The 26442-nt window shown below is 45.2% G+C and overlaps 1 protein-coding gene across 1 annotated transcript; it reads left to right on the forward strand.

The window, feature by feature from the left end:
* Positions 1–3993: 3993 nt before the first annotated feature.
* Positions 3994–26369, forward strand: LOC143149704 (uncharacterized). The gene is made up of 16 exons (XM_076317274.1): positions 3994–4847; positions 5415–5555; positions 6245–8747; positions 9066–9153; positions 9368–9574; positions 13122–13261; positions 17540–17622; positions 18285–21068; positions 21263–21350; positions 21393–21404; positions 21523–21579; positions 21698–21719; positions 21796–21808; positions 21856–21878; positions 22022–22092; positions 22226–26369. Exons 5-16 carry the CDS (start codon positions 9431–9433, stop codon positions 25353–25355), a joined length of 6567 nt encoding a protein of 2188 aa, XP_076173389.1. The 5' UTR covers positions 3994–4847; positions 5415–5555; positions 6245–8747; positions 9066–9153; positions 9368–9430; the 3' UTR covers positions 25356–26369.
* Positions 26370–26442: the final 73 nt, after the last annotated feature.

Consider the following 26442-nt stretch of genomic DNA (forward strand, 5'->3'; position numbering starts at 1 on the left):
TGGGTTTTCCTTTTTGAAAAATTTTTCTTGTCCAAAGTCGGCATTTATACGAGCGAGTTCGCTCTGCTCCTTCTCCTTTTTTTTTTTTGTAATAAATCTTTTTTACGTAACATACAGATACACGAATAAGCTTATTCGTATGTTTAGGAAGTGTTCACGAAGATTGTGGTAGCGGTGAAAGTTCCGTTAGTGTTTAATCGTTTCAGTATAATATCGACGACGATTGGTGACTTTATACTTAGGTTGTGTTTTATTAATTGTAAGGAAGAAAGCAAATCGAATCACCATTCTTTTGAATAACTTTTGATTGAAAAAACCAACACAGTCCACAGTTTCACTAGGAAATGACAGCGCTTAAATTTATTATACAGGGAGTTTTTTTAATACATGGCAAGTACTGTAGGGATGGATTCAGAACCTAAAACCACAATAAAGGTTCATGTAAACATATGTTTTATATAACATTGTTTCCATATAAAGTCATTTTTGTGTTACGTCAATTGTTTCTTTACTTTTAACACATTGACATTGACTAACTGGTTAAACATTTACCAAAGCAAACAAAAATTATGTATCGTTTGGAAAAAAACATTGAGAAATTAATTTTACAAGAATTATCTTAAACGTCACTTTGGGTGTATTCATAATTTACTTCAGTTAGACCATCTCTGCAGAGGCGACGTTTTCAAATATCTATTGAATTCCTGCAATACATTATTCACATCTTGACATATTTATTCATCTGGACATTACTTTCATTCATGACTGTATGACGTAATGGTCAATATGTTAAAGGAATGCTTAAAATGACCACCTTTATCTCGAATAGAAGTCTAGATATGTCATAATTGGTTTTTAAATGCATTAGAAAACAAAAAATAAATTGTTTACAAACATACTCAACATGATACCCAAACTATGCTTTCCGTATTCATTGAAAGAGTATCGTTAGAACATAGAGCAGACTGTAAATGGAAGACAATGAAGGAATAAGTGGGCAAAGGGAACTTATAGTTACTAGGAGGTTGAAAAAAATTTCACAATGTTAAAATTACTTACCTGATCACAATAAGTATTGTTATTGCCTGCTATTGAGATAAAGAAAATACCCAATTTTGTTGAAAGTTTTCAAAATCCTCCCACTTATTTCTAAGGTATACGTTTCTTAAGCTTGTTTAATGGTTTCTGAATCCATCTTTGCAGCACTTGCTTCGTATTAAAAAATAGTCTGTAGATGTAAATAATAAATACACGAAGCGGTTGGCTCTTCGTACTGAGTAATTTCGCTCTTCATTATTGAAAATTCGGTTCAAGAAATCGATGATTGATGCCCCGAACCAATTCGATTGGCATTTTTATACTTGGAATCGATTAATTTCATGGAAAGTTAGTTAGGTATAACACTTGAAATGTTCGTAAAGCGATTTTTGATCGAATTTTTATTCCTTTCGAGCGAAAGGTCGGCGATAATTTTCTCTTGGGAAATGCTTGTACGAGAAGTGATATTAAGATCTTCTCTTTATTCGGGAGAAAAGAATCGTCGTTTTAATATTAAGTCTAATCGGAGAGATCCTACACGATTGTAAACTTGCTTGCGTCAAATGAAGATCCAACGATTTGCCGCTCAACAGATTGGATAGGCAGGTAGTTTGTCCGGAAACAGAAAGTATCAAGCAGTATTATCGGAGTTTATTCGTTGTTGTGTCGCTTCGAAATGATTAAGTATGTATATCATTTTTAGTGTTTTCATAGGTTAACTTCCAAATTCTAAAATTGTAATATTTACGTTACCACAGAGGTTTGCGTCGAAAATCTTATCAAGTGTTCCATCGACTGTTAGGCGATAAAACACTAGATAAATTTGTAATGTTATATTTCACATCGCACATCGCACATCGAATATTATATCCGTTTAATTATGTATTTGGTTTTAATTGTGTACAACTTGTAATTTTAGTGTTTTTTATTTTTTTGATTTTAATGCGACAAAAATTGTCAAGCACTCGACGAATGCTCCGAGATTAAAGCGTTGTTGGAATTGCAATTAACCCGTATAAAATTGTTAACATTGTTACACAAAGAAGGAAAGAGAACGAAAGTGAACGAGAACGATGGGCTCGAATATTTCAATCCAGTTTCGCGAGAGCGACGATTTTAAGGGTGCGTAGCCGGTACGTGTAAATCTCAAGGGTTATAGCAATATAACAGTGATATATACATAATATATAAATACACATACGTATACATATAATATATTTGCGTGTAAATAAATGAAATTAAGGCACAGAGAAGCATGATTTTGTTTTAGAAGAAAAGGGAAATGACTGTCGTGCATACTGTTTGCGTGTTGTTTTCATAACGAAGCAAACATATATTTAATATTATAGTATTATGTAATAAAATAATAATGAATTAATTCTTAATTGCTAGTACAACCAAATGCTCTGTTAATTTATTCAATTTACACGTATACATTTCATCCTATGTGTAGAATCGAGAGGTTGACTTTGTTTTGTCGGTAACTTATCGATGTCGCGTCTGCGATTCGTTTCTTTTTTCTCTCTTTATTTCCTAGGAAGACCGCGTGAAGCGTTGATGTAAACTTTTCTCTCTCGGTGTACAAAAATGGCTGTACTTAAGTACGTATGTTTGTTATTGCTTCTTTTTAAATGAAAATCATTTAAATTTCAATGCGATAAAGTAAATTATTCTAGTATTAATAACTTTAAGAATATTTTTAAACGATGTTTAAAAAATATTTAATATATTTTTATTAAATAGTATGTGACATAAAATGATCTACACGTTTTAGGAAAACCTACATACATATGTAGGTACGTATGTGGCATCAATAACCAACGCAACAAGGAAACACCGTGTAATGTGTGTTTTTTTATATTGTGTAGATACTTTTATAGGTAGTATGCAAATAAAATAATTCAAGAGTTAGGCTCATTTATATAGTGGTCACATAGGTAGGTAGTTTATTAGAAAAGAAATAACACTACAATGTTCGATTACATAGTCTATTTACATTATGTACGAGCGCTTGTTTAGGTAAGCACGATTAGTATTTATGTATTAATTTTTAAGTAAATTTTATATGTGCAATTGCACATTTTTATTCAATTCCTTTACCCTTCTTCAGGAAGATTCTTCCGAAAAATGACTTCTTTTGTTAGTTCTTCGAATAGTCATTCAAATACGATCTGTGCTATTTAATGTTATTTAACGAAGGGTAGTTTATAAACACAGAATGGTTGGAATGTTATTAGGGTGGGTTTCTGTACGTAGCAACTTTCACGTGGTGAGACCCGAACAATCAATATTATTATGTAATTACGAATTGTGTCATTGGTAGCAATATAGTGGAATTATTAATTGCATAGCAAATGATACGAGCAAATTAGCTGTGATTTTTCTCGCATAAGGGGAAGGGGCTATGTTTTATTCATCCTATCGGTTTTAGAAGCTATTTTCTACCGCAACAAGTGGAAAACAACATTCCACTATATGCTTGGTTCCCGCGCAAAGTTTAATACTATATATAGATTTTTAGTAATTTCATCAAATTCAAATCGATTCAAATTTCGATCACTTTCGAATAAGTAACTGTCGTTGTACTTGATTTTAATTTCTATCTCTTGTAACGTTTCAATCTTATTTCGTTCCGAACTGTTTTCAATGTCGTATGTAGAGAAATTGGTGATGTCATCTAGTGGCTGTAACAACAATTATTTCTTTATAAGTTTAGACATTTTGCCGTTGAGAGCGCTGAGGTCTAGCGGACTTTCAGCGAAGGAAATTATGTGCCGTTCCTTAATAAGGTTAACTGTTTTTCAAGTAGATTGAACGAAATTAAATACATTACTTATTCGACAAAGGTAAATAATAAATTATTTTGTATCGAATGAGATGGTATTCATTTACGATTAGGAAGAAAGAAATTGGGATTTTGGCAGTGTCCGAACGTTGCTATTTGTTACAGTTACGAACGCGCATACTACTTAGGGGTTAATTATTAAAAATTAGTATTTGGTTGGAAATGTCGAAATCCGTTTCAATGACGATTTTTCCAAGTTTATCGTAAATGAAAGTTATTAGGTTGTTAGTCGTCCTCGTTGCCACAACGCGACCATTTTACGCGATTCTATATAAAAAAATCGACTTTACTCATCTTGTTCGATGCGTCGTTACGCTACGGGACGCCAGCGTAGAACACGAAACTGGGCTACGCACGTGGAAATGTACCGCAATAATAATTGTTTCCTTAATTATAGACTCCGTGTACACGCGTACGCGTTTCGCTCATCGTACTTCTTACATAGATCCTTTCTTCGGACGGCTGAGAACGATTTCCTTGAAAAATGTTTCGTCAAAATTTCGAGAACGATAACGTTCGTCCGGTTATCGGATCATTGTTACTAATTCGTGTGCGTTCGCGCGCACATTGTGACGCGAATTCTGCCTAAAAATTGCACGCGAATGCAATCCAATTTACAAGGGAAGCCGATTTTTACACCTTGCAGGAATGTTCATTGGTTAAACCTATGGACTACATCGTACCTCGTTGCTATTTCTGCTACTATTTTTCAATTTGAAAGAGAAAACTACCCCTTATAAATATCGAAGTTAAAAGGCAAAGTTTGTATTAAATTGCTCGTGTAAAGTCGAAGGAAAAGGACCGTAATAGAGGAACGATATTGAAACGGGATGAAAATGCTTCGATAAAGTACCGAAAGCATAAATTACTCTTTAATTGCACGCGATTCGGATTTTTTAATTCGAGCATTTCGATTAACGTACAGTGGACCAACGAGAGATCAATGTTTGCTCGTGACTAATGTGTACGTAAAAAATGTTTATTCGATAGGTTATTATATATACTTTATTCGTAGGGAAAGAGTCGATTTCGATATACGGTGTATGAAAAATTCAGATATTCACTTTGTGTCCGTCTCGAGATAGGGTAACCCCTTAGCGTATCGTTCTCGTTGTACCTAGGCGTTGAAATCACTCGAAACGACACGGCGCGTCGTTCAAGTTGGTTCGATCGTTATCTCGTTAGTGGAAACAAAAGTGACGGATCAGGTATTATCGCGAAACATCCTACTCGCGCAAATTGTTGCCGGAAGCCGATTTTTCAACGAATCCAAACTATTCTGTTACGAATAATTAAGATTTACATACGAGAACTTCGAAACACGCAATTAATTAAAATACTTGAATAATAATTAACCGAATCGAATTTGCATTTCCTACGATCTGATTTTAGTTATATTTAGCACGAATTATAACTGTACGCTTGGAAACAAAATTTAGTTTCATTCCTTCGACTCTTTCGTTTTACGAATTTTATTTCTTTTTTGCACCTCTTCCAACGATAAATATACTCAAAGAACGGTTGTATACAGGTTACTCGACGTAGCGAAAGAACACTTGGCGCGTCAACGACAAATGGCACATACCAACGGTCGTAGAATCGAGGAAGCGCAAGAAACTGGATACCTACCACGAGTCGGATTACGAGAAAATACGCCCGAGGGAAACAATAGGTCGTTCGATGGTAACAGTGAATGGGTTCGGTCGCGCGAAATTAGTCCGTTGCTGTTCCCGATTAACATGTTAAAACGTTAACGCGTTAGCACACGCTACGAACGACACTTTCTTGCGATCCTCTTTTTACGCAGGAGCTTCGTTGTCTTTCTTAATCGAGTTTCCTTATTTAAGAATTCGTAACACCGCGAAAGTAGCGGGATTGCTGATGGCTTATCGCGCAAAAGGCAAAGGCGCTTCGGTAAATGAAATACTCGTACGTTACGAGGGAGAAAGTAATTAATCTTCTATTTTTAATTCGAACTCTATGCTCCGTGGTTGCATTACATTTAATAAAAACGTAAATAGCAGTAGAGAGGAACGTAATAAAAAGCAACTTTTCCCTCGGTAATCGGAGAACAATATACGTATCATTTTGCGAAATAAATTCTTCGTAGGCGATTCGTACGTTAAAAACGAAATGTTAACATCGGATCGATACGATTTTCGTCTCGTTGATCGGCCACCCTTCGGCGATCAGCGATCTGCGCACTCGCGTCGGGGTACTTACCATCGAAGATCGGCAAAATTGTATTTGTAGGAAAACAACGTTCCATCTTCGTGTTCGTTCTTTTCGAAATATTTTCATTCTACGATTCAAATTGTAGTTACAATTTCTATTCGACGAGTAACGGATAAAATGTTGTAGGAAACTGGAGTCGTTGCGATGTTTCGTCGAAGAAAAAGAGAAGAGATCTTATCGTCGAGAGATTATCCAGCTAACACCGGATGAAAACTCTTTCGTCGAGAAGATACCATCGGCTCGTCCAAACTGACATCTGCTCGTCGCGCGTACGTATCTCGTATCGCGAACAAGGTACCATAACCGAATCGTCGTCAGCGAAACGGTACAGAGTTCAGCGACCGCCGAAAAACGACGGGCACCCGGTTACGTTTCGGGCTAGATCTAGCGGAGGACGAAAACACCGACACGAATCTCCACTTTCGAGGAGCGGTATTATTCGCGAGAATGGTGTTACCGGTTAAACGAGAGAATCGTGGGAACAACGTGCGCCACGAAAGAGAAGAAGAAGAAGAAGAAGAAGAAGAAGAAGAAGAAGACGAAGAAGAAGCGGTAAGAAGGAGGTGAAAGAATACAGCCGACCGGTAGGGAGAAGGTCTCGGCGACGAGGATATCGCGATCGCGAACAGCAAGGACACGAATAGAGCCCGCGTGTTGCTTCCCAGCGAAAGAAGGGATATCCGAGTCCCCACTATTAAATGGCTCGACTACGACGTAGGAAAGGAGAAGCTACATCGGGGGCGGCGGAACACCATCCAGGCTCAGTGCAATTTCGACACTCGCCAGGCATCATCAGGGGTTCGATCGCGGCGATTGCGAATCGGTGACTCTCCGAGGTTCGCGGAAAGGAACGCAAAGACATCTGGATCAGCTCCACTGGACGACGAGTCGTTCGAAGGAAGGATGTAGCGGGAGGACAGAGTTGCTCGAGGGTTGAGAAAATCGCCCTTCGCGGAAGCAGGAACAAAGGAAGACACGAGTCGTTCGATAGCGGATCGAAGCTTGTCGCGGAAGGATTTTTGCCCGCTAGGTGTTCGGAGGGCGGTTCGAGTTCCTCGCGAAAGGTCGCGAAGGGACGCGAGGGGCTGGAAAGTAAGGGTAAGACTGCTCCTTGCAGGAGGGTGTACGGAACGAGAAGCTCGAACGGGATAGAAAAATCCGAAACTGAGAAGAAACGATCCTCGAGGCACGTTCTCCCTCCACGACGAACCTCAAATTGAACGTTTCCTGTAATCTTATTGGAGCACGAAGGAACCGTAACTCGCTCCCGAACATGCAAAGTCCCACGACGACACGCGATCGAACAAAACGTGTGTTTATTGTTCGGTCGATTAGCACTTTTGGCTGGAAAGGGATAATCCGTTGGACGATCGTCGACGAGTCGCGGTAACCGGTGGACACTCGATCGAGAAAGCAATTAAGAACGCGTGTCCATCCATCGAGGAGTATATTCCCGTTCCTCGCGACGATTACACGGCCATAATTACGCCGGGTAAAAAACTTAACGAGACGGGGCCCGGAAGCCGCGGAAAAACGTACGCGAACACGAACAGCTCTCGTGGTACCGGCGAAGAGTAAAAGCGACGCTGCTGGAAGACGAAGTTACCGGTGAAAGCGGAGAAGAACGATCGCTCGCAAAAAGGGAGATCCGACGCGATCGGACTTTGCCCACTGGCGGAGGGAGGAGGAAGAGGCCAGGGGGGAAAGGGGCTCGAGGCGCGAAACGAGGGCTGCTAGTGTCATTTTCTTCGGAGTAAGGCAGCCAGCTCGGAGGCGACAAATTCCACGATTCATCGAAACGTTTTCACGAAAATTCTTCGCGGAGAAACTATAGACGCAAACTCCCAAAGGAACAACGAGACCTCGGAATGTATTCTCGAAATTCCTCGACGAATGGAATTCTCTATCGCGAGCCGAGCAGAGGAGCGAAAGGATAAGTAAGAGAAGAAACTGCGACGCACTTTGTACTCGAAAAGTTTCGACGAAGAAAATTCCGTGTCAGGAAGAGAAGAAGACGACGACGAGGACAAAGGGACCAAAGAAACGGTAACGAGAGCTCGAAGAGACGAAATCGACGCGTCTCGTCGAAGCGGTCGGCCGAAGAAAATTCTTTCTCGCGATGGAAAGCCGTGATCTATTCGAACAAGGAAACAAAAAGACCGAAAGAAGAAGACATTCGCTGCGAAAGAGTTGGAAGAAACCGCCTTCTTGAAATATTTCATTTCGGTTTCGAAAAAAAACGTAAGCGAGCAGAGGAGATCGTTAAGAAAGTACGAAGAAAGCACAAAAAAGAGTTTGCAACGAGTAGAAACTTTGCAAATAAATTGCAATTGGGAAAACTGGAGCGCAACATCTTTCAATGTGCAAAACCGAGAAACGTAAAATAATTATACATCGAGTATATACACCGAAAACGAGTACCAAGAATAATATAAAGTGCGCGGCAACTTTTACGAGATCCAAGAGATCTAGGAAATCGATCATTTGGATCGACGATCGCAGAGCGCACCGTCCGTTTCACGGTTTTTCTTTCGATCGTTGCACGAGGGACGTTTTTCCCATCGACATCGTCCACGCGAAAAAAAGGGAATAAGACAGACGTATCGTATATCGTACATTCTGTACGAAGGTAAGAACCTTTCGATCGTTTTCAATCGTTTCAAATGTTTCAAACTACTTTTAAACTTTTACATTTTCTCGAGCATTTAGGTTTTATCCGGGCAATTATTAATGCTTATCCGTTAACGATAGCCGTAATTTGTAGCGACTCTTGACAGATTTACGGTCGATATTTCGGCGACGATGGTACCACGCGTAGACCCGAGTCTCTCTATCTAGAAACTTGTCCTCGTTGCGGTGAACTCTAACCGAGTTCGTACTTTTCAATGCAAAGAAGTACGAACCTCGTGATTCTCGTATTTTCAGAACGCCTCTTTCCGTGTTGCAGTTTGCATACGTTACGAGATCCTCGACGCCGAAGCAGACCTTACCGAGGCTATAAAAACGAAAACCTGCATCGATAGCGCCGGATGTATGTAGGTAGACCAGGCAACAAGTTACATTGCCCGTGGACCGATAAGTCGTAGAATAGAAAGCTTCGGATAACGCTTATTTATTCGTAAATCTAAAATGATAATTCCGCGTACGGCAATGGAACGTCGATTTTCGATGATCGTTTCTTTTTTCGATTTCTCGAAACGCAACATTTTACACTCGAAACCGTTTCATCGAATCAACGTTACGTTTCAGGAATGGAAAGTCGTAAAATGTCGCCACGATTCGTAAAATCATCGACCGTATAAACGTCCGTGGATGAATCGAGGTATTATCGTGCGATCGTGTGGAAATATTCGAACCCATCGACGTATACGAAGAAACAAGGCCGATCCGCATTCTCCCGACGCTATCGGACGGGAACAGAATGGACGAATAGGGGGCAGTCACGATTCGAAATCGGTGAGTCCTTCGAAACTTTTACGAAGATCGAAATTTCAATCGATGGTACAGCGTTCCGAACGACAAACATCGAGACGCGGAAGCACGAAAGCACGGAAAGTCAAATTACCGGACCAAAACGATCCTAACGAAGACCGTACCACGGGTATACCTCGACTACTCGTTGGCTCGAAGCTTCGTTCGATTTCTTTCGACGTTGGAGAGGCTTTTTTAGAGAGGAAATTTAAAAACACATTTGTCGCGCAACGTAAGAACCATTGTTTCGCAAAGACGGTGGGTCGTCTTTCAAAGATCGACCGTAACAGGAAACCACGATCGGAAGAAAATCAATGGCTACGAATCGCGTCGGGTTTAACTCTCGCGTTTAGATAATGTCAGTTTGCTTCTATTACGAAGGAGGAGATTCTAGCCATCTCGAGCGGCCGATTAATTTTAATGCCGCTATAATCGCGCGGTATTACAGTGTCCCTCTCGATATCGCGTTGCGTCGGAACATTTTCTACTCCGTCGAGTTGGGTGATCCACGAGAAAATAAAAGAAACTTTTATCCCAGACTCGGGTATACAACGTGGGAGACGTTCGACGAGTCTAATTTTTAAAAAAGTCTTTGCGAAAACATTCGAATTTTCGAAGAAAATCTTTTCGTAAGTTCGATCCCGAGTCGATGGAATCGCGAATCGAATCTGTCGCGCAAAAATCTTGCGTTCCATTAGAATCGGAATTCAGATGTCTGTTACAGCGAAGAGCAAGGATAATAAGAATTTCACGGAGGAATCGTCGGTGAACCGCTGGTACATTTATGAGCGATGTTTACAAACATTCTTTTTTACACGCGATGTAATTAATGGCACGATAATTAACGCGGACTTTCGCGAGCGGTAAAACGCCTTCTTCCGATGAAACGATTCTCTCGTTCGTTAACATTGCTCTTAATCGTTCGCTGAGAAAATGTTCCTTAATCATCGAGTTTATTTTGTAACGACGCCTTACGAAATACTTCAACCGGATGAAATTAAAACTCGGTACTTCCTCGAATCGAAAATTCATACGACCGCTTTCGAACGCGCGTGTTACGTTTAGAACAAATTTCGTTTTTCAAAAATAATTTCAAGGGGCGGAGTAGACTTTCCTCGAGAACGGAGCTACGTAAAAGAAAAAGAAAAAAAGAAAAATTATTCTACGTTTTCACATCGACGAGACAATTGAACCAGTTTCGTGCAATCAATTTCGGCCGTGCCAAACATTCGAGTTGATCACTTCTTCAGTTTACTTTTGAACTCTTTTTTATTTCTCGACCACGGCTCTTTTACAGGGTGTCTTTGATAAGAACGAAATACTACGTATTTTTTTCGTTTCGTTGAAATACGTTGGTGGATCACGGTTCGCAAAACAGGTGCTGCTGAAGTTTCTTCGAAAAACGATCGATCGGGCTAAGTAGACGTATCGTAACATTGTTCGCGCGAACGAACGCGCGGTAATTAAATTTCTTGCACCGTTACAGCTGACGCGATCTGATAATCGGCCGGTGCCGCGTGTTCGCGTTCCACTGGTTCTCGAGCGCGAGGCGTCGCGGCGCGTACCCGTGCCTCGTTCGCGCATGCACGTTCGTCAATTATCGCGATCGTGGTAATTAGTACCGTTCCGTGGAGCCAATGTCACTTTTTCCTTCTTCGGTGTCGTTGCACCGCTCTTCCTCGAAGACTTTCGTTCTCTTCCCGATCGACGACCCCGACTATGGCTACGTTTACTTTGCCGATACCCCGCGAAACGAGCGTTCAACGATCTCTTTTGCCTCTGTACGCGCGGCGGGTCCGGTCGATAACGATGTTGCATCGATTTTATCGGGCGCGGACTCGGTTGAACGTTTCTTCCGTGTATCGACTCTATGGAACTTTTGTACCCCGTTCGACGTGTATCCAACCGCTTAAAAATTACGAATCCCGTATACGAATTGTTCGATTCGAAATACGAAAATACGAAATAAATTCCAGACTACCACTCGAACGCCATCTGGAGCGTACTGCTCCCACTTTTTAATTCTCGGTTAATTTAAAGCTGGTTGGTAACAAACGAGTCGAACTTTCTTCGCTTCGATCGCGTATTTCGTGAAATGAAATCTCGTCGAGAATCATCCAAGAATTTCCATCCGAGCGTTCTCAAGGATCCGTTCGGTGCGCTTCCATTAGCTTCGATGGGACATCGTTTAAAGTTTCTCGCAACGTCGATCGAACCAGTCCGCAGTTCGGTTCGAGTTGTATGGTCAAAGAGCCGCGATCGTCGAACGTTACTCCGGATGCGTATCCTGTTAACGTCGAACGAGAATTCGCGTTGCCGCGGGCGGACGAGGCTTCGAGTTCAAGGTTTTAATTAGCCGATCTTGGGCGTTGTTATTCAATACGGTAAGAAACCGGGCGGCGTAGTTCCTCCGTTGAAAATGGAGCAACATGCAAACCGCTTATTTACGAGATCGAGTGGCCGTCGCGACTGGTTTGGATCACCATTAGAACGTTTTGTTCGATAACGGTGCTTGTCACGGAAGCGCTCCCGTTGAACGATACGCGCGGACATCGGTCTTAATTATTTATAGTGGACGGTGACGTAACGCTCGCGAAAGGAGTACGCGTTACGCACCGTAGTTCAGAGTTCGTTTCGGCCGAACAATCTCTACACCGTAAGGCTACGATCGAGAGCAAATTTTGGAAAATGTCTCTCGACAATTCGAGGGCTAACCGTAACGTCCGAACGAGAAATAACATCGCGAACGATACGGTTCCGTGTTCCATAAATCTCGATTCGGTAATGACACCTCGATTGTCCTTTCTCGTTCCCTCTCGATACGCAAATCTTGGTCGACCGGTCGCTCCGGTAATAACGAAGCCGCGCGGATGCACTTAACGTTTCTCGATAATTTGCCAGTTCCGTCGCGTCGGATCTCCGTCATGGGAATCGTTCGGTCTCGAGTCATCGACGATGATCCACATCCAGGCTCCGTACGATCTTCGTTCCCTCGTTTCTCCGGTTTCGTCTCGCTGCTCTACAGGATGAAACGCGGGAAACGATTTTAATTTACCATTAAAGAAGCTAAGAGATAGCTTTCTCCGCGGAGAAGAATCGATCCGGCATCGCGTCGAGGAGACGAGGGACATCACCGTGTGGGTAGCGCGATCGGTCGTTGTTCCGAGTACAACGCGTATGCGTACATCCTCGGGGTGTCCCAGATTTTCGAAAAAATGTAAACGAGCCGAAAACGACCTCGATGCGCTATCGGCCAGGAATCTTCTTCCTTTCGCGTTGATGGCTCGAGGACGTTCAACGTCCCCGAAAATAGTTCCGATCGAGGCAATGTCGTTTCTCGAGTCGTCGAGGTTCCCCGTGACGGTCTTTACATTGCTTCTCGTTTCTGTTGAAACGCGACAATCCGCTACCGGTCATGTCCGAAATGTTCGCGAGTTACCAATCCTCAAGGAGGCTTCCGACCGACATCCGTATCGCGAACGTCTTCTCGCCGCGGAAGAGACGACACTTTAATCAACGTTCTTCTTTCCAGTCGGTAGACACGCATGGAAATGGTTTGGCGACAGTAACGTCGATAGGCATCGTTCGGCAACAGATGGGAAAGGTATCCACGGCCGTAAGAAGTGCCGCTATGTCCCACATAGAGCAACGCCGGCCTACGATTCTGGGACGGTGAGCACGTTCTCCTATTATGTCTCTTTTCACCCTTGCGCGTAACGACGACCGTTCGCAGTAGACACTCCGACCGGACAAACGACCGGTCGCGCGATCCGAAAATACCAACGATTGCGCGTAATTCGGCGCTCAAAACTTCACCGCCTGACCCAATGGAAAACGAGACCAACGAGGGGAGAACCGAGTATTCGAACAACGACCGATAGGACGAGCACGGTTTTACTCGGACGAAAGTGAAACGTTCGAATTACGAGAATTATTTTTCGAAAAAAGTCTTCTTCGTTTCTCCAGGACTCCGAGGAAAAAGGAGACCGGCGCTTGATCGCGTACGCGCGCGTTTTCCGCGACGATTTCGTTTCGATCGAACGATTTCGCGCGTTCTCTCGTCATCCGGAACAGGTTTCTCCGCGAGGTTTATTCTCGTCTCGTCGATCAACCGCGTTGACATTGCCGGACGAAGTGAAATTGCATAAAGCGCGTACAAACGGGGGAACATTAACTTCGGATTACGGGGGAAGCTCGATTCTTCTCCGCGACAAAAAGTAATCGGCCGAGAAGTTCGAACAGCTGCGTCCTTGAATCGTTCTTTCGATGATTTTCAGTCACCCTGAAACGAATGGAAAACGTAGAATCGATTCGGTACGGATTTCGTACGAAGAAACTCGCTCCCAAAGCAGTTTGCTCGATAGTTTTTACGAACCTGTCGATCTCTGGTTGTTTCGAATAGGAGACGATCGGCGATCGTTCCGTGGATCTTGAACGTTCTCGAGCAGCGAATTGTCTGCGAAAAAATAAAGAGTTTTATTTAAAAAACGTTTACGGTTAGCGCATTTCGCTCGGCGAGTTTCGTTCCCATGATCCTTCGATACTAAAATCCACGAAACGAAACGCGTTCCTCGAACCGATATTTTATTCATCGTTTGGAGTACAGTTTCCATCGGACGGGAGCAAGATTCGAGTTTCTTCGAGAAAGTTTCCACCGACTTCCCGATCGTTTTAGAACTATTCGCGAGCCGTTCAACGGCCCTGTCCGATCGTTCGTCGATTCGGTTTCCGAAACCCGTACTCCTGCGTTTCTCGCGTTGGTACACGGTTACCGATTCCTCTCTCGACTTTGTACAATCATCGACGAACCGTGTCGTTACGAGTTAACACCGATTCTCTGCGTTCGTTGCTCGTTCCTGGAGCGCTTCCGTTGCGAGACGAAACGATAAAAATTGGAAAAAGTATATTCGACCGTTCAGTGGGAAATCGTCGTCTCTTGGAGCTGGAAGGAACCGGGCGTACCTTCTCGATTCGTTGGAAAAGATCGTGTTCGATGTTCGCGGAAGGTAGCTGGTCGGAGCGAGGGTCCCTTTCCGAATAGTCGGTGAGGGTTTTCCGGCGCGTGTATTGCATCACCGGGGCATTCCTGGCGTCCCGTGTACGCCCCCTCGGAGGCTATCCTCCTGGTCGGTGGGTACGGATTCACCCAGTTCCCGAGGTGATCGGCCAAGGTAGTCACGAACACGCTTTAGCATACACCGGCGAGCTCGGGTTCTCCGCGCGAAGGTTATTCAACCCGAGCGGATCTCGTTCGTATCCAACGGAGTAACGGGTTCCCGATGACTCGTGCACGAGGCGCCTCTCCTCCACCTTCGTAGATTAACCGGTGGCCAGCTGCGTGCACGCGGCCAGCCTTCTCCAACCTTCTCGTCGACGATTCAGTCAGCCGTGCACCATTGTCGAAAGATCGTCCAGCTCTCGACGACACTCCCGGTTCCGTTTCGAGTTACTCGCGTTTACGAGTCGAACCGACCCGATCTCCGCTCGATCTTTCCTCTTGTTCGCGGTAATCGCGTTTCGCCGAGTGTTCCCCCTCGTTTGCGAACAGTTCTCTAGAAACTCACCGATAGTTCGCGTCGCGTCGCGTAGCGTCGCGTCGCATCGTATCGCATCGCATCGCGTCGGTCGAGTTTCGATTCTCCGTACGTCTTCCTCTCGTTCGTTTTCCTTCGGTTGTTCGTCGCGTGTTTTCTGGTGGTTAAATGCGGTTTCAACGTGATCTTTGAATCGTTCAGGTAAGAGGAATCGAACGTATCATCGTTAATCGGTTTGCGCGTGTTCAGGGATCTCCGAACGGAGGCAAACGCAACGCGGTGGTAGGGACGACTCCCTGCGGAAGAGAAATGCAAAGAGGGTAACGAAATGCGCTCGCTCGGTCCCCGCAGCGAGCTGCGTTTCTACTCTCCGCGGGTCTGTTTTCTCCGATCGTTGAACGCCAACGATCGAGATCGTTTTTTGCTTACGAGCCCGCGCCGATTGGTTCCTTTTCCCATTTCTCGGTGAACGTTCGCCGTTCAACGTTTCCTCCGTTACCAACGGTTTGCGTAAAAAGCTGGAAAGGAAATCCCACCTTCGGATACGCCGTAGAAAGTCATCGACCAAACGTTAATAGATCGATGATTCGTCGATCGGCCTCCTCGAACGAATACTTTCGCGACTTTTCTCGATTCTCGGACCCTCGTAGGTGATACGGACGGTCTCTCGGCAGCTACGCGGACTCGTTGCGAATCGCTATTTGCGAAGAATTTTTCTCGCTAAAATATTTCTCTCGAGCAAATTTACCAAACGTCGTTGCTCGTCTCGTCTATCGATAATTGTTCCAACGATCTCCGGAGACGCGTTCGAATCGAGAAATAGTTCACAGAACGTTGCACAGCCAGGTTCGAGGAAACTCTTTTGCTACATACTTGGCTGGGTTCTTCACCGTTTTATCGTTACCGGCGCCGTGCTCTTTTTCATCTGCCTTTAAAATAGACTTCTTCGTGCGGATCTTCGTCGATACCATCTACTTCCTTCTTTCGTCGTTTTCTTCTTTCCTCGTACGTATAAACGGTGTTTTTAAACGGGCTAGAAAATTCAGGAATGTCGAAGACGAGGCGACCTGGAAAGCCAACGGCTCAAACGATGATAGTTTTGATTGGCTGGAAACGGTCTATCGCGACAAAATACCGTGACGGAGGCCTCTACGCGGGGGTGGGACGGAGGAGGGGAGCGATTGTTCAAACGACACCGTCATTTGCGACACATATTAAATACGATCTAACGGTACGTTAACCGTGGTAGAGAGATACACTGGCAGGTTGTCGGAGTTGTGCGATACACAATGTCTTCTGACACGCCGTCCGACCTCGTAGCACAGGACGTGCACCCGACGCGCCTCTACGTGCAAACGAGGACCTAAGAAGACCGATACCGGGTACCGTTACTGGACACAAATATCAACGAAAATATTTGTATGCAACGGTAAAGAACGGACGCGACGCGACGCTTTTACGACATCGTGTAAAAACGAACGAGGATTTTTCCCACGAGAGGAACGACGTCGATTCGTCGGGAACGTTCAATTTTCGTCGATTCTTTTAGCCGGCCTTTATCCACCGTTCGAGCTCGATTATCGATCTCGCAATTTCGTTCGAATGTATCGTTCGTAAACGGAACGTATCGTTCGTATCGTCTGTATCCTTGAACCGACGTAGCCTACGAAAGAGAAATTCGGAAGAAACGAAGGATCCTTCGCCGGACAAAGTATCGTTTTAAATACAACGGAAGCCCGATTTGGGCTCTTGTCTCTCGATGTCCCTGTGCCGTGTTTCGCGGTGCGCCGAACGACCGTAAATTACCTCGTTTCTATGCGTCCGGCATCGCAGACGTTCGACGCATGGATATCGAATACGAACGATCGCCTCGATCGAGACCTTCGGGAACGAAATCAACCGTGAAGCATTCGTGCCGCGTTGCACTCGAGAACACTCGAGCCATCCGCGTCGATGATTGCGTCATTCTTCGGTAACTTATCGCGGAAGAAATTTTCGGAGCGAGTCCCGCAGCCTTGAAAATTACTCCCTCTTTGGTCGGAGGAAGGCCGACTTCGGACGTTTTTACGAAAACCGGACCAGTTTCCATGCTCGACGCTCGTAGTTGTTCCGTTCTCGTCGGATCGGACGAACGATCCGAATCCTCGATCTGGATCGAGTTCGGATCAATGGGTCGCCGGGACACGCGCTTCACCGATATTTCGATACTCGATCGTGAGATTTCTTTCCCTTTTCGGGATCTTTATCCCCTTCGAGCGATCGTACACCGAACGAGATCCTTTTCATCCGAGCGTATTTGCGTTTAAAAATATTGTTCGACTCCGATCGGGAGAGGAACTGTTCCGGGATTAACGCAGCTTCGGACAGTCCCGTATTCGTCATTGCCTTCCGATCAACGTTTTCTTTTGCGTTTCAGTGGCAAAATGCGGACAAAGTTGGCGAAGATCGTGGTGATCCTGCTCCTCTCGGGATCGGGAGACGCCAGGCCGCAGAAAACCGGTAAGATCGGTGATTTCTCACGGACGTGAAACGCGATTCCCATTGGGAAAAAAACCGTCGATGGGGGAAACGGGATCCTCGAGAAAACGAGCGTACGAAGGGAAATATACTCGCGGAAGAGATCGCAAAAGCGAAAAAGAAAGAGGGAAAAGGAAAGAGCCGGTTCTTCCCATGAAAATTAACGTCTTCGATCGTTGAATAATCGTCGCTCGTGGGAACTGTATTTATTCGGTTGGGAATCGGTTAACGCTAACGTTGTCGATTTCCGCGAAAGCCTCCTTCGAAAGACAAACCGCCGCGGTCTAATCGGCCGAAGCGGTGTGCAATTTATCCGGACGATTCGCTGTCGAGCCTGCGAAAATATAGAAATTATTCTAACGCGACGAATCCAATGTTTCCTTTTTCTACGTCTCGAGTTCTCTCCGTACGCGCGTAATTTCCTCTTCAACATCCAACTCTCGAACCTCCGATTCCCATTTTCCCAATTTGATACTTTCCTCTGCAAAGTCCTTCCATTGTTCCGTCGCTTTTTCCTGCCACGACTGTTTCCCGTTGATCGATAATCGATCCAACTATTCAATCGGAAAATAGTTGCCCGCGAACTCTACGCGTTCGTTAGCGATATCGCGGTCTGACGGAACTCGTTTCGCTTTGTTTCTCAGAATCGTCGAAACCGCAGGTGACCAGAGTAAACGTCGAAGAATGGAAACCCGTTCAACCCTCCAGCCCCCCGCAAGATATTCGAGAAGAAAGCAGGTACAGGTGGAATTCTGGAAATAGTAGAATTCCGTACATTAATCATTACCGCGGTAATATCGATCCTTTTCTCAACGGCGAGGTAAGTGTCGACGAATCGAAGAAAACGAAACCGAGGGTCACTCGACCTTCTGACGCGGAAACCTTTCGAAATTCACCGATATTTCCAATCGTCGGGGATTCCTCCCGCTCGTTCGTAAGCAACGCGGCGGAGTCTTCCGCTAGGTACAAACATTTTGTTCGAAAACTAGGAGAATCGGTCGGAGATGGCGGCCAGCGAGTCTCGAATACTTTTAACGAAAATTCCGCGAGGCCGAGGAACTCGTTTCATCGGCAGGCTAAAGTTCCGGTATTCAGGGTCGATTCGGGTAGTTTCGGGACTCCATCTTCGAAAAACTCGAATCGGAGATTCGATTCGGTCTATTCGCGCGATCGATCTCCGAATTCGCAAAGTCCGTACTTTAGGAACCAAATGACGCTCGATCCCTCGAGTGATTTCGGCAAGTGGCGCGATCAAGCGCCCAGAAGGCCAGACATCGACTCGAATAATTCACAGTCGGGGCCAGCCTCGAGCCACCGTCCATTCTCGGATCGAAGGGCAGAATTTTCGGTCGCTTCCGACCGACACTCCATCAAGGTCGAGTCTTCGACCGAGTTCGATCACGTCGCAGCCATTAAAAAGATCACCGGCACGTTGACTCGCGAGAACTCCGAATCGAATCAGGATTTTCGCGACGACGTTCAATCGGTCGTTTCTTTCTCGCACGATTCTGGCTTCTCCGATCGTCACAGGGACCGGAAACACTCGAACGCGACCAGATTTCGGCAGCCTTCGAACGGCCAACCGAATCGGAAGAAGAACGGTCAGAACAAGATCGTTCCGACCAAGATCCTTGTTAACAAGAACAACGCGTCCGCTCCGAACACGCATTTGAAGAACTGGCCGAACGGGGCCATTCAAAATGTCGACGATTTGAAAAATTACGAAAAGTACACCACTTTAGGCGACAATTCCAATTTCGAGAAACCCGTTCCTCCGATCGACACCGGTGTCGATCATCTCGTGCCTATCGTCAGTCCCAGTCTTCACGAGATCGTGCACTGGTTGAACGTTCCGGCTTTCGCGACGAACGGCAGCCACGTAGTGGAGAGCGACCAAGTTAACCAACCGATCAGCCTCGTCTTCGACCCGATCTATCAAAATCTACACCCGAACAAACCTTTCGGACCGAGCACCCTGCAAACCCTTAAACCTGCTTTCGTTTATCCTATGAACTCTCGTCCGAGTTACACGACGGAGAAGCTTCCCGTTTGGTTAGGGAACGCGTTACCGAAGAATAAGACGACTTATCCACAGACTCAGGTCTCGCAGAATACCGTGGTTCACCTTATAAACACGGATTCGAGAAAGCCCAATAGAACCGTGATCGCGACGAAGCTCCCCGTGGATTCCGGTAGGCCTGTTCTCTCCGGGTCTCTGGTACCGGTTTCGGGGCTTTCTTCCGCCGTGGGTTCATCATCCTTGGGACCCAACGCGTATCCTCCGTCCCTTCTTCTCTCCCAGTTATCCGGCACTTCTTCGACCACCGTGAAACCGGGTCCTAACGTTCACATAGGCTTCACTTCCTACGAGGAAAAGAACAAAACGTCCGATCCACAAGAACCTCAGGCTCCCCTGGTAACCTACGACCAGAGATGCCCGACGATATTGATCAATTCTTACACGAGGATCAACAATACGGTTCAAAGCAAAGAGGGTTGCACCGATTTGAACATCATCATTAACTCCCACGTATTCAACACGAACATGTTCAAGTCCACTCCATCGCCCGTCGACGTTCAGTCGAATCCCGAAATCTATCAGACTTACGGAGAAAACGATAAATACGTCGGTCCGGTTCACGCAGCTCCCAGCTATCATCAGCCTGCTCCTATGTATCAGTCGAGTTCTTCCCCTCAGTGGCCTCCGAGTAGCTACTATATTCCCCAAAAGAATCCACTGACCAGTGTTCCTCAAGGAAACGACGTTTCCTCGGAGGTTCAAAGCGTCGAAGTCTTCCAAGGGGCCCAGATCAGTATCTCGAATGCTCAAAACGATGCTTCCTCGTTCGTCGAAGCTGCTCCGATCGAATCTTCGGCCGAGGAATTCGACGAAAGTGAATCGTTAGACGACGGTCCACATTCTGGGCTTCTTCAAAGTACCTCGATCGTGTCAGAGTCCGAATCCGACCAAGCAAACAACGCTCCCGGTTTGAACTCTGCGGTGCAATCGGCTGACGCTACGGATGTTTCTGACCTTGCCTCTTCCAGCGATTCTGCCTCTTCTTTGGCAGAGTCTTTGTCTCCAGTTTCTTCCTCTAACAACAGCGACGACGACGACGACGACGACGACGACGACGACGACTTTGATCTCTCCCCAACCGGTGTCATGGAATCCATAGCTTCCGTGTTTACTTACTTCACGTTCGTGAATCCGCTGCACTATGGATTCTTCAGTCTGGCCGCTGCGCCGTTTACCGCTTTGGCAGCTGGAATCCTCGGTATATTCACATTCCTGTTTCCTTGGATGTTTCCCAGTTCGTTTAATTTTAGTCGTGCTAGCAGCAACGACGCCACCAGCTTTTGGCAGAATATCGAGGAAGTTGTCTGGCAATCGATAGACAAGTATGGCAGGTTGAACGAATGGAAAAGTAAGAGGAAGAAGAGGAAGAGATGAAGCTTCGCGCAGGGGTAATATTTAAATTTTTCGTTTTGAACGATGCGAACACTGGTTCGTGGAATTATGGGCGGGAGAAGTGATCGAGTAATCTTTAGATAAACGCAGGTCGAAAACTGTAGCGGATGTTAATCACAAACGAATAGTACGATCGATAGAGCCATAAAGATGGCGGAGTAAGAGAAGTCTTGGGAACGATAAGTTGGATATTTAAACGATGCACGTACACGTTAGACTCTGCAGAGAACGATCGAAAGTGGTCCGTTTATTTAATTTTATTCGAACGTTGTTCTTAAAGAGTCGTCAGTAGGTGATTAAAGTGTGGTATTTATCGAAAAAACGATCGTTAGATTCTATTTATTTAGAAACGGTATGGGATTTAGTAGGTAATAAAACGACCTTTAGAAAATAAATCTTAACCTCGCTAGAAATAGCTTTAAAACCATACTCGTGAACGATCGTACCGATCGTTCGATCGGTACGAAGTAAATTAGAAACACAAGCAGCAGTATTAGTGAACTGAAACGAATTCACATTGTAAACTTAATGCCAGAATTTATTTTAAATATTTCAATCTTATTTAATCGAATTTTGTCATTCTAGGGCATTGCTAGTATTTGTGCCAGTGAATTGTAATCGAAATAAACCATTGAAACGAACAAATCTGTATTCTTTTTTTAATACAACCATGAAATTTACAGGTTGCATTTGACAGTATAGTTCATTATAATTAGTGTTCCCGATCTCCCAAATATCCTAAGCCTTTGGTAGAATGTCCTATTCGGTAATGGAAAAAAAATTGTAGTTTTCACGAAAGACTTCAACAGTGGATCCAGATTCGGAAATAGTTATCGTCCAAGTAGAAATTAGAAACGATGGAATCTCTCTTAATTGAAAATTATCGAAACTTTTCTTACAACCTTACAGATGTACAAAGGTAAGAAAACAATCGCTTTACATCGAGCACCGTGCGATCTAAATAATTTGTGCAATAGAATGTATCGTATTCCTTGGAACATCGTTTTATCCTAAATCCTATTTCAAACTCGGCACAACGTCAACTGTTGCGACGAAAATATAATATTTGCCATTTTATTAAGAAACAAGACTAACCGTATAATTTTATTTCAGTACTCAACTAAACGACACGCAACGTCATTTGAAAGACCTGCAGTACATCGATCAGTCCTTAAGGACAGTTGCCACTCAGCTGTTGAACGTGTCCAGCCCGGAAGAGACTGGGAAGATCATCGACAACAATATCATCAAGAAGCCTAATGGTAAAAAACCACTGGATAGGAACGATGCTTCGCCAATGAAGGAAATTATCGTTAACAATGGTCCAGCTATGAGCATGGGCTTTGGCAGACCGATAAACTCGAAGTTTGGCTACTTCGAGACCAGCCACCCGGGTCAAGCCATGGCCATAACCGAAGAAGAGCTCGAGAGAGAGATGAGCTCGACGCGGTTGATGACCGCCTACAAGAATCACCCGACGACCAGCGGTGGAATTTCCACGTGGATCCTTTTGAATCCACCGTCCACCACGATAAAAACAACCGAGGTGGACAAAAAGACGAAGCAACCCTTGGAAACTGAACCGCGCACGACCGTGAGGCCAACAACTTTAACGGAGCGAGCAGAGACGACCGAGAAACCGATCGAAAAAGTAACGGTAGCTGTTTCTACCACGATGACCTTGGAAGAGCCTGTCAGCACGAGGAAAACAATCGTCGCGACCACGAAAAAGACGACCACCGATCCGAAGCCGGAGAAGATCCAGACCATCGATAAAGCGGACTACTCTCAGAACACGACTTCGAAGTTTTCTCAAACCACTGCGAACAATTTTGAGAGCAAAGAGGTTTCGGTTAGCCCCACTAAAAAGATTCACACTTTGAGAACGACCCCCAAGCCTAAAACTGCCACCTCGAAAACAACTATGCTATCGAAACCGTCGATCACAAAGACGTCCAGACCGAACCAGCAGACCAGACCGAAGCCTCTGACCAGGAGAACCACCATCAAGCCGGATATCGCGAAGAACGAGAGCAGTTCGTCGGCTAAGATAGAAAAGGTCACCTTCAGGCCTGTTCAAATGATCACGATTCCGAAGAGCAAGCTGGAGAGCACGGAGAAGCCCATGTTCGTGACGAAGATCAAAGCCTCGATTATGATGGACCCCCAAAAGACTACCGTACCTTCTGTTTCCTCTACGACGAACTCGGATCTCGCGACGACCTCCAAGCCACCTGCTGCGTCTAACAGCGATCCGATGGAGATGCCGACCAAGACTAAACTCGTTGTCACGAAAAACAACGTACTGAAGGCACAACTAAAGAAACCTCTGGACGATACGAAGATCGAGATAGAACCTATCAAGGTGAACGCGCCTATTCTAAAAATCGAGAAAGTCGAGAAGGTAAATCCTAAGGAGGGGGAAGGGGACAACGACACGGAGAGTCTTCAAGTGGAGAACAACTCCAGAATAGATTTGAAATTCGATTTTAATCCCGAATTGACGAAAATCAACGTGGATACAGAGTCTGCGACTTCGAATACGACCCCGAGCACGACGTCGAGCACCAAGAGGACCAGAAACAGCTCGAAGAGGAAGAAGAACAAGAGTAGAAGACGAAAACCGTCCACTACCACCACCACGACGACCGTTTCACCAGTGGTGTCCAGTTCGACGGAAATCGAACCGATGGCGGACGAGGCGAACGCCGAGAACGGAATACAGGAATCGAAAATCGCACCGGAAACCAAAGTGGCGGTCAACTCGACCAACAAGACGAAGAAGAAGCCACCTCAGAAGCCGATCAGTACTCAGATTTACAACTTCTTGAGTCGAGAAGTGATGCCCAGCTTCGGAGTAATGTCTCTGGTGGGACTCGGACTGGGCCTGGCCTCCTACTTCCTGTATCCTTTCGGTGGAACGATAGCTCGAAGGAACTACGAAGTCGAGCCCAAGTACAAGTACAATCTGGACGAATACGGTGGAAATTATGGTCAGAGCGAGGAGGAGGTTTTATCGAAGGTTCTCCAGGGCATGACCACCGACGAGAGCAAGTACCCTGGCATAAAAGACTACGACAACAATTACTATCAATACCAGCATTTCGACGGGGGTTACGAGCCACAGACAACCAAGAAGTACGAGCAAAGGTACACCTCTTCCTCTCCGATGTATCGACCGGAGAACACAGCCTCCGTTTTGAAGTACAGGAACACGGACTATCGATACTCGGACCCGTCGAGCACACCCAACTACTACGATAGAAATAAAAACTCCGACTACGTGGTTGGACAAGCTGTCCCTGGTTCGGCGAATCGCCAGTTCGTGGTAGGAAACATCCCCAAAGAGTATCCGCCTTACGAGGGGAAGAATCCAGCTCTGTCCACGTCCGGGAAGCTTGTCAACAGCTACGAACCAACGGAGAGCGGTCAAGCCCAGTTCGATCACGATATAGGGCAGAATTTCAACTTCCCAGGGAGCTCCGTCCAGAATTACGGTCAGATACAGACAGCCAGACCCGATGACGGCTACGAGGAAGTTGAGATCACACCTACCGCGGTCGCCGTGGAGCATGGACCTAGGTCTCTCAAGACGGAGAAGTCTTTTCCCGATTCGAAAGATCCTTCCTCTTCGGTGCGCTCGAGGAAGAAAAGAGACTCCGTGATCCAGATCATACCCACCAAGAGGGAGCTCGAGGAAGAGGAGAAGGAGGAGGACCTGAGCAACGAAATCCTGAACATCATCGATTCGGCTCTGCCCGGAGAAAAGGAGGAGGAGGAGAAGAACAGAAAGCAGGAGAACGAGGTGGAGGATTTCGAGGCACAGAGAAGGAAGAAGAAAGAGGAGGAGAAGACACGTTTCAAAGAGTCCACGATGAAGGTATCGAGCACAGAGACGAGTACAGCGAGCATCGTGGAGGCGTCCACGCGAGAATCGGTTTCTTCGGGAACGAAGGAGGTTACGGATTCCCCGACGTCCCCGACGTCCTCGTCGGCATCGACGGAGCTGGATTCGGACGATAATTCGATGTCAAGCTCGACGACCACCGAGCGGAGCAACGTCGAGTGGATCGATCTGACGACAAAGCAGCCGCCGGAACAGGACGGTTTCAATCTCTTCAATTTCGTGAAAAAGATCGCCGAGATAAAGTTCAGGCTCGGCCTAACGCTGCTCAAACACGCCAGCGAGGGTTTCGCCAGATACCTCGGCCACGTGCAAAAGAGGATCAACGGCGAGGAGTGAAGGGCTTCGTTTAAGGAGTCGCGGGACAATGGACTGAAGTGACGCTCGGCAACTCTTCGTCACGGTGGTAGCGTCTCGCAACATGTATTCTCACTTCGAGCACGCCAGGAGTCTCGGTGTGTGAAAATTCCTCGCGTCTTGACTCTTTTGCAAAATTTTTTAGGTCGGACGACACTGTTGTGGATTCTTTTGCGGTTGGAACGGTCTTCCTGCTCGCAAGATCGTCGATAATTTTCTTCTTTCTTCATATTTTTTACATCTCTCGTTGAACGAACGATAACACGAATCGAAAGTATCGGAGTAAAATTGTCTTTCTATCGATTACACGTTGATTCGATGGAACCGAGAGCTCGAAAAATTGTAACTAGACTTTGAGACACTGAATTTGATCGCATCGTTTGCCTATATTTCTCTATCTCTCTTTCAGACATCTTCCGACAGAGTATCGTAACAGATAACGGAGATATTTTAGGCTCTGGATGATTTACCCTATATAGGATGTCGGCACTGCGCATCGTCCAATCATCGAAGGAATCTATTCTGTTTTGATTTTAGTACAATATTTTTCGAATACAAAAATACTCGTTGCTTGTTTCGTATGTCCATGGTCAAACTGTACTTATCCTTTTTAGGCTGTGGATCATCGGACGTTGGTATATATCTCTAAATATTCTTGCTCGTGTACACTTATTAAAAGACTTTACTAACTCTTCTCTTCGGCATCGTTAATTAGGAATTGGCCGACACGACGTGGGTGCTATTCGACGAGAACGATAAGCTTTAAAACGGATATTAGGGAATAGGATTTCTCGCATGGAATGCATTTCGATGCAACGCGAGCATAAAAGTGCATTCTACGCTTTTTCGTAGAAACCAGACCGTCCGCAATGGGACGAGGTTTCGAGAAATCGAGGATCCGGCGAAAAGTTCTATTTCACTTCGACGAGTCGAATATTCTATTTCGAGATTATTTCTTGTTCTGGTACTTATGCTTTTATTAAGTATATAAGTGAACGACGAAATATACGATATTGTAAAGTATATTATAAATAAATATACATAAATAAATAAATAAATAAGGTATACG

Source organism: Ptiloglossa arizonensis, chromosome 7, assembly GCF_051014685.1.
Source record: "Ptiloglossa arizonensis isolate GNS036 chromosome 7, iyPtiAriz1_principal, whole genome shotgun sequence".
Classification (NCBI taxonomy): Eukaryota; Metazoa; Arthropoda; class Insecta; order Hymenoptera; family Colletidae; genus Ptiloglossa; species Ptiloglossa arizonensis.

Coding starts and splice junctions, on each gene's coding strand:
- LOC143149704 (XM_076317274.1), top strand. CDS start 9,431: ATGAATCGAGGTATTATCGTGCGATCGTGTGGAAATATTCGAACCCAT. Junction 9,575..13,121: donor GCAGTCACGATTCGAAATCG/GTGAGTCCTTCG, acceptor TCTTCTTTCCAG/TCGGTAGACACGCATGGAAA. Junction 21,580..21,697: donor GATCGTTCGATCGGTACGAA/GTAAATTAGAAA, acceptor TTGTCATTCTAG/GGCATTGCTAGTATTTGTGC.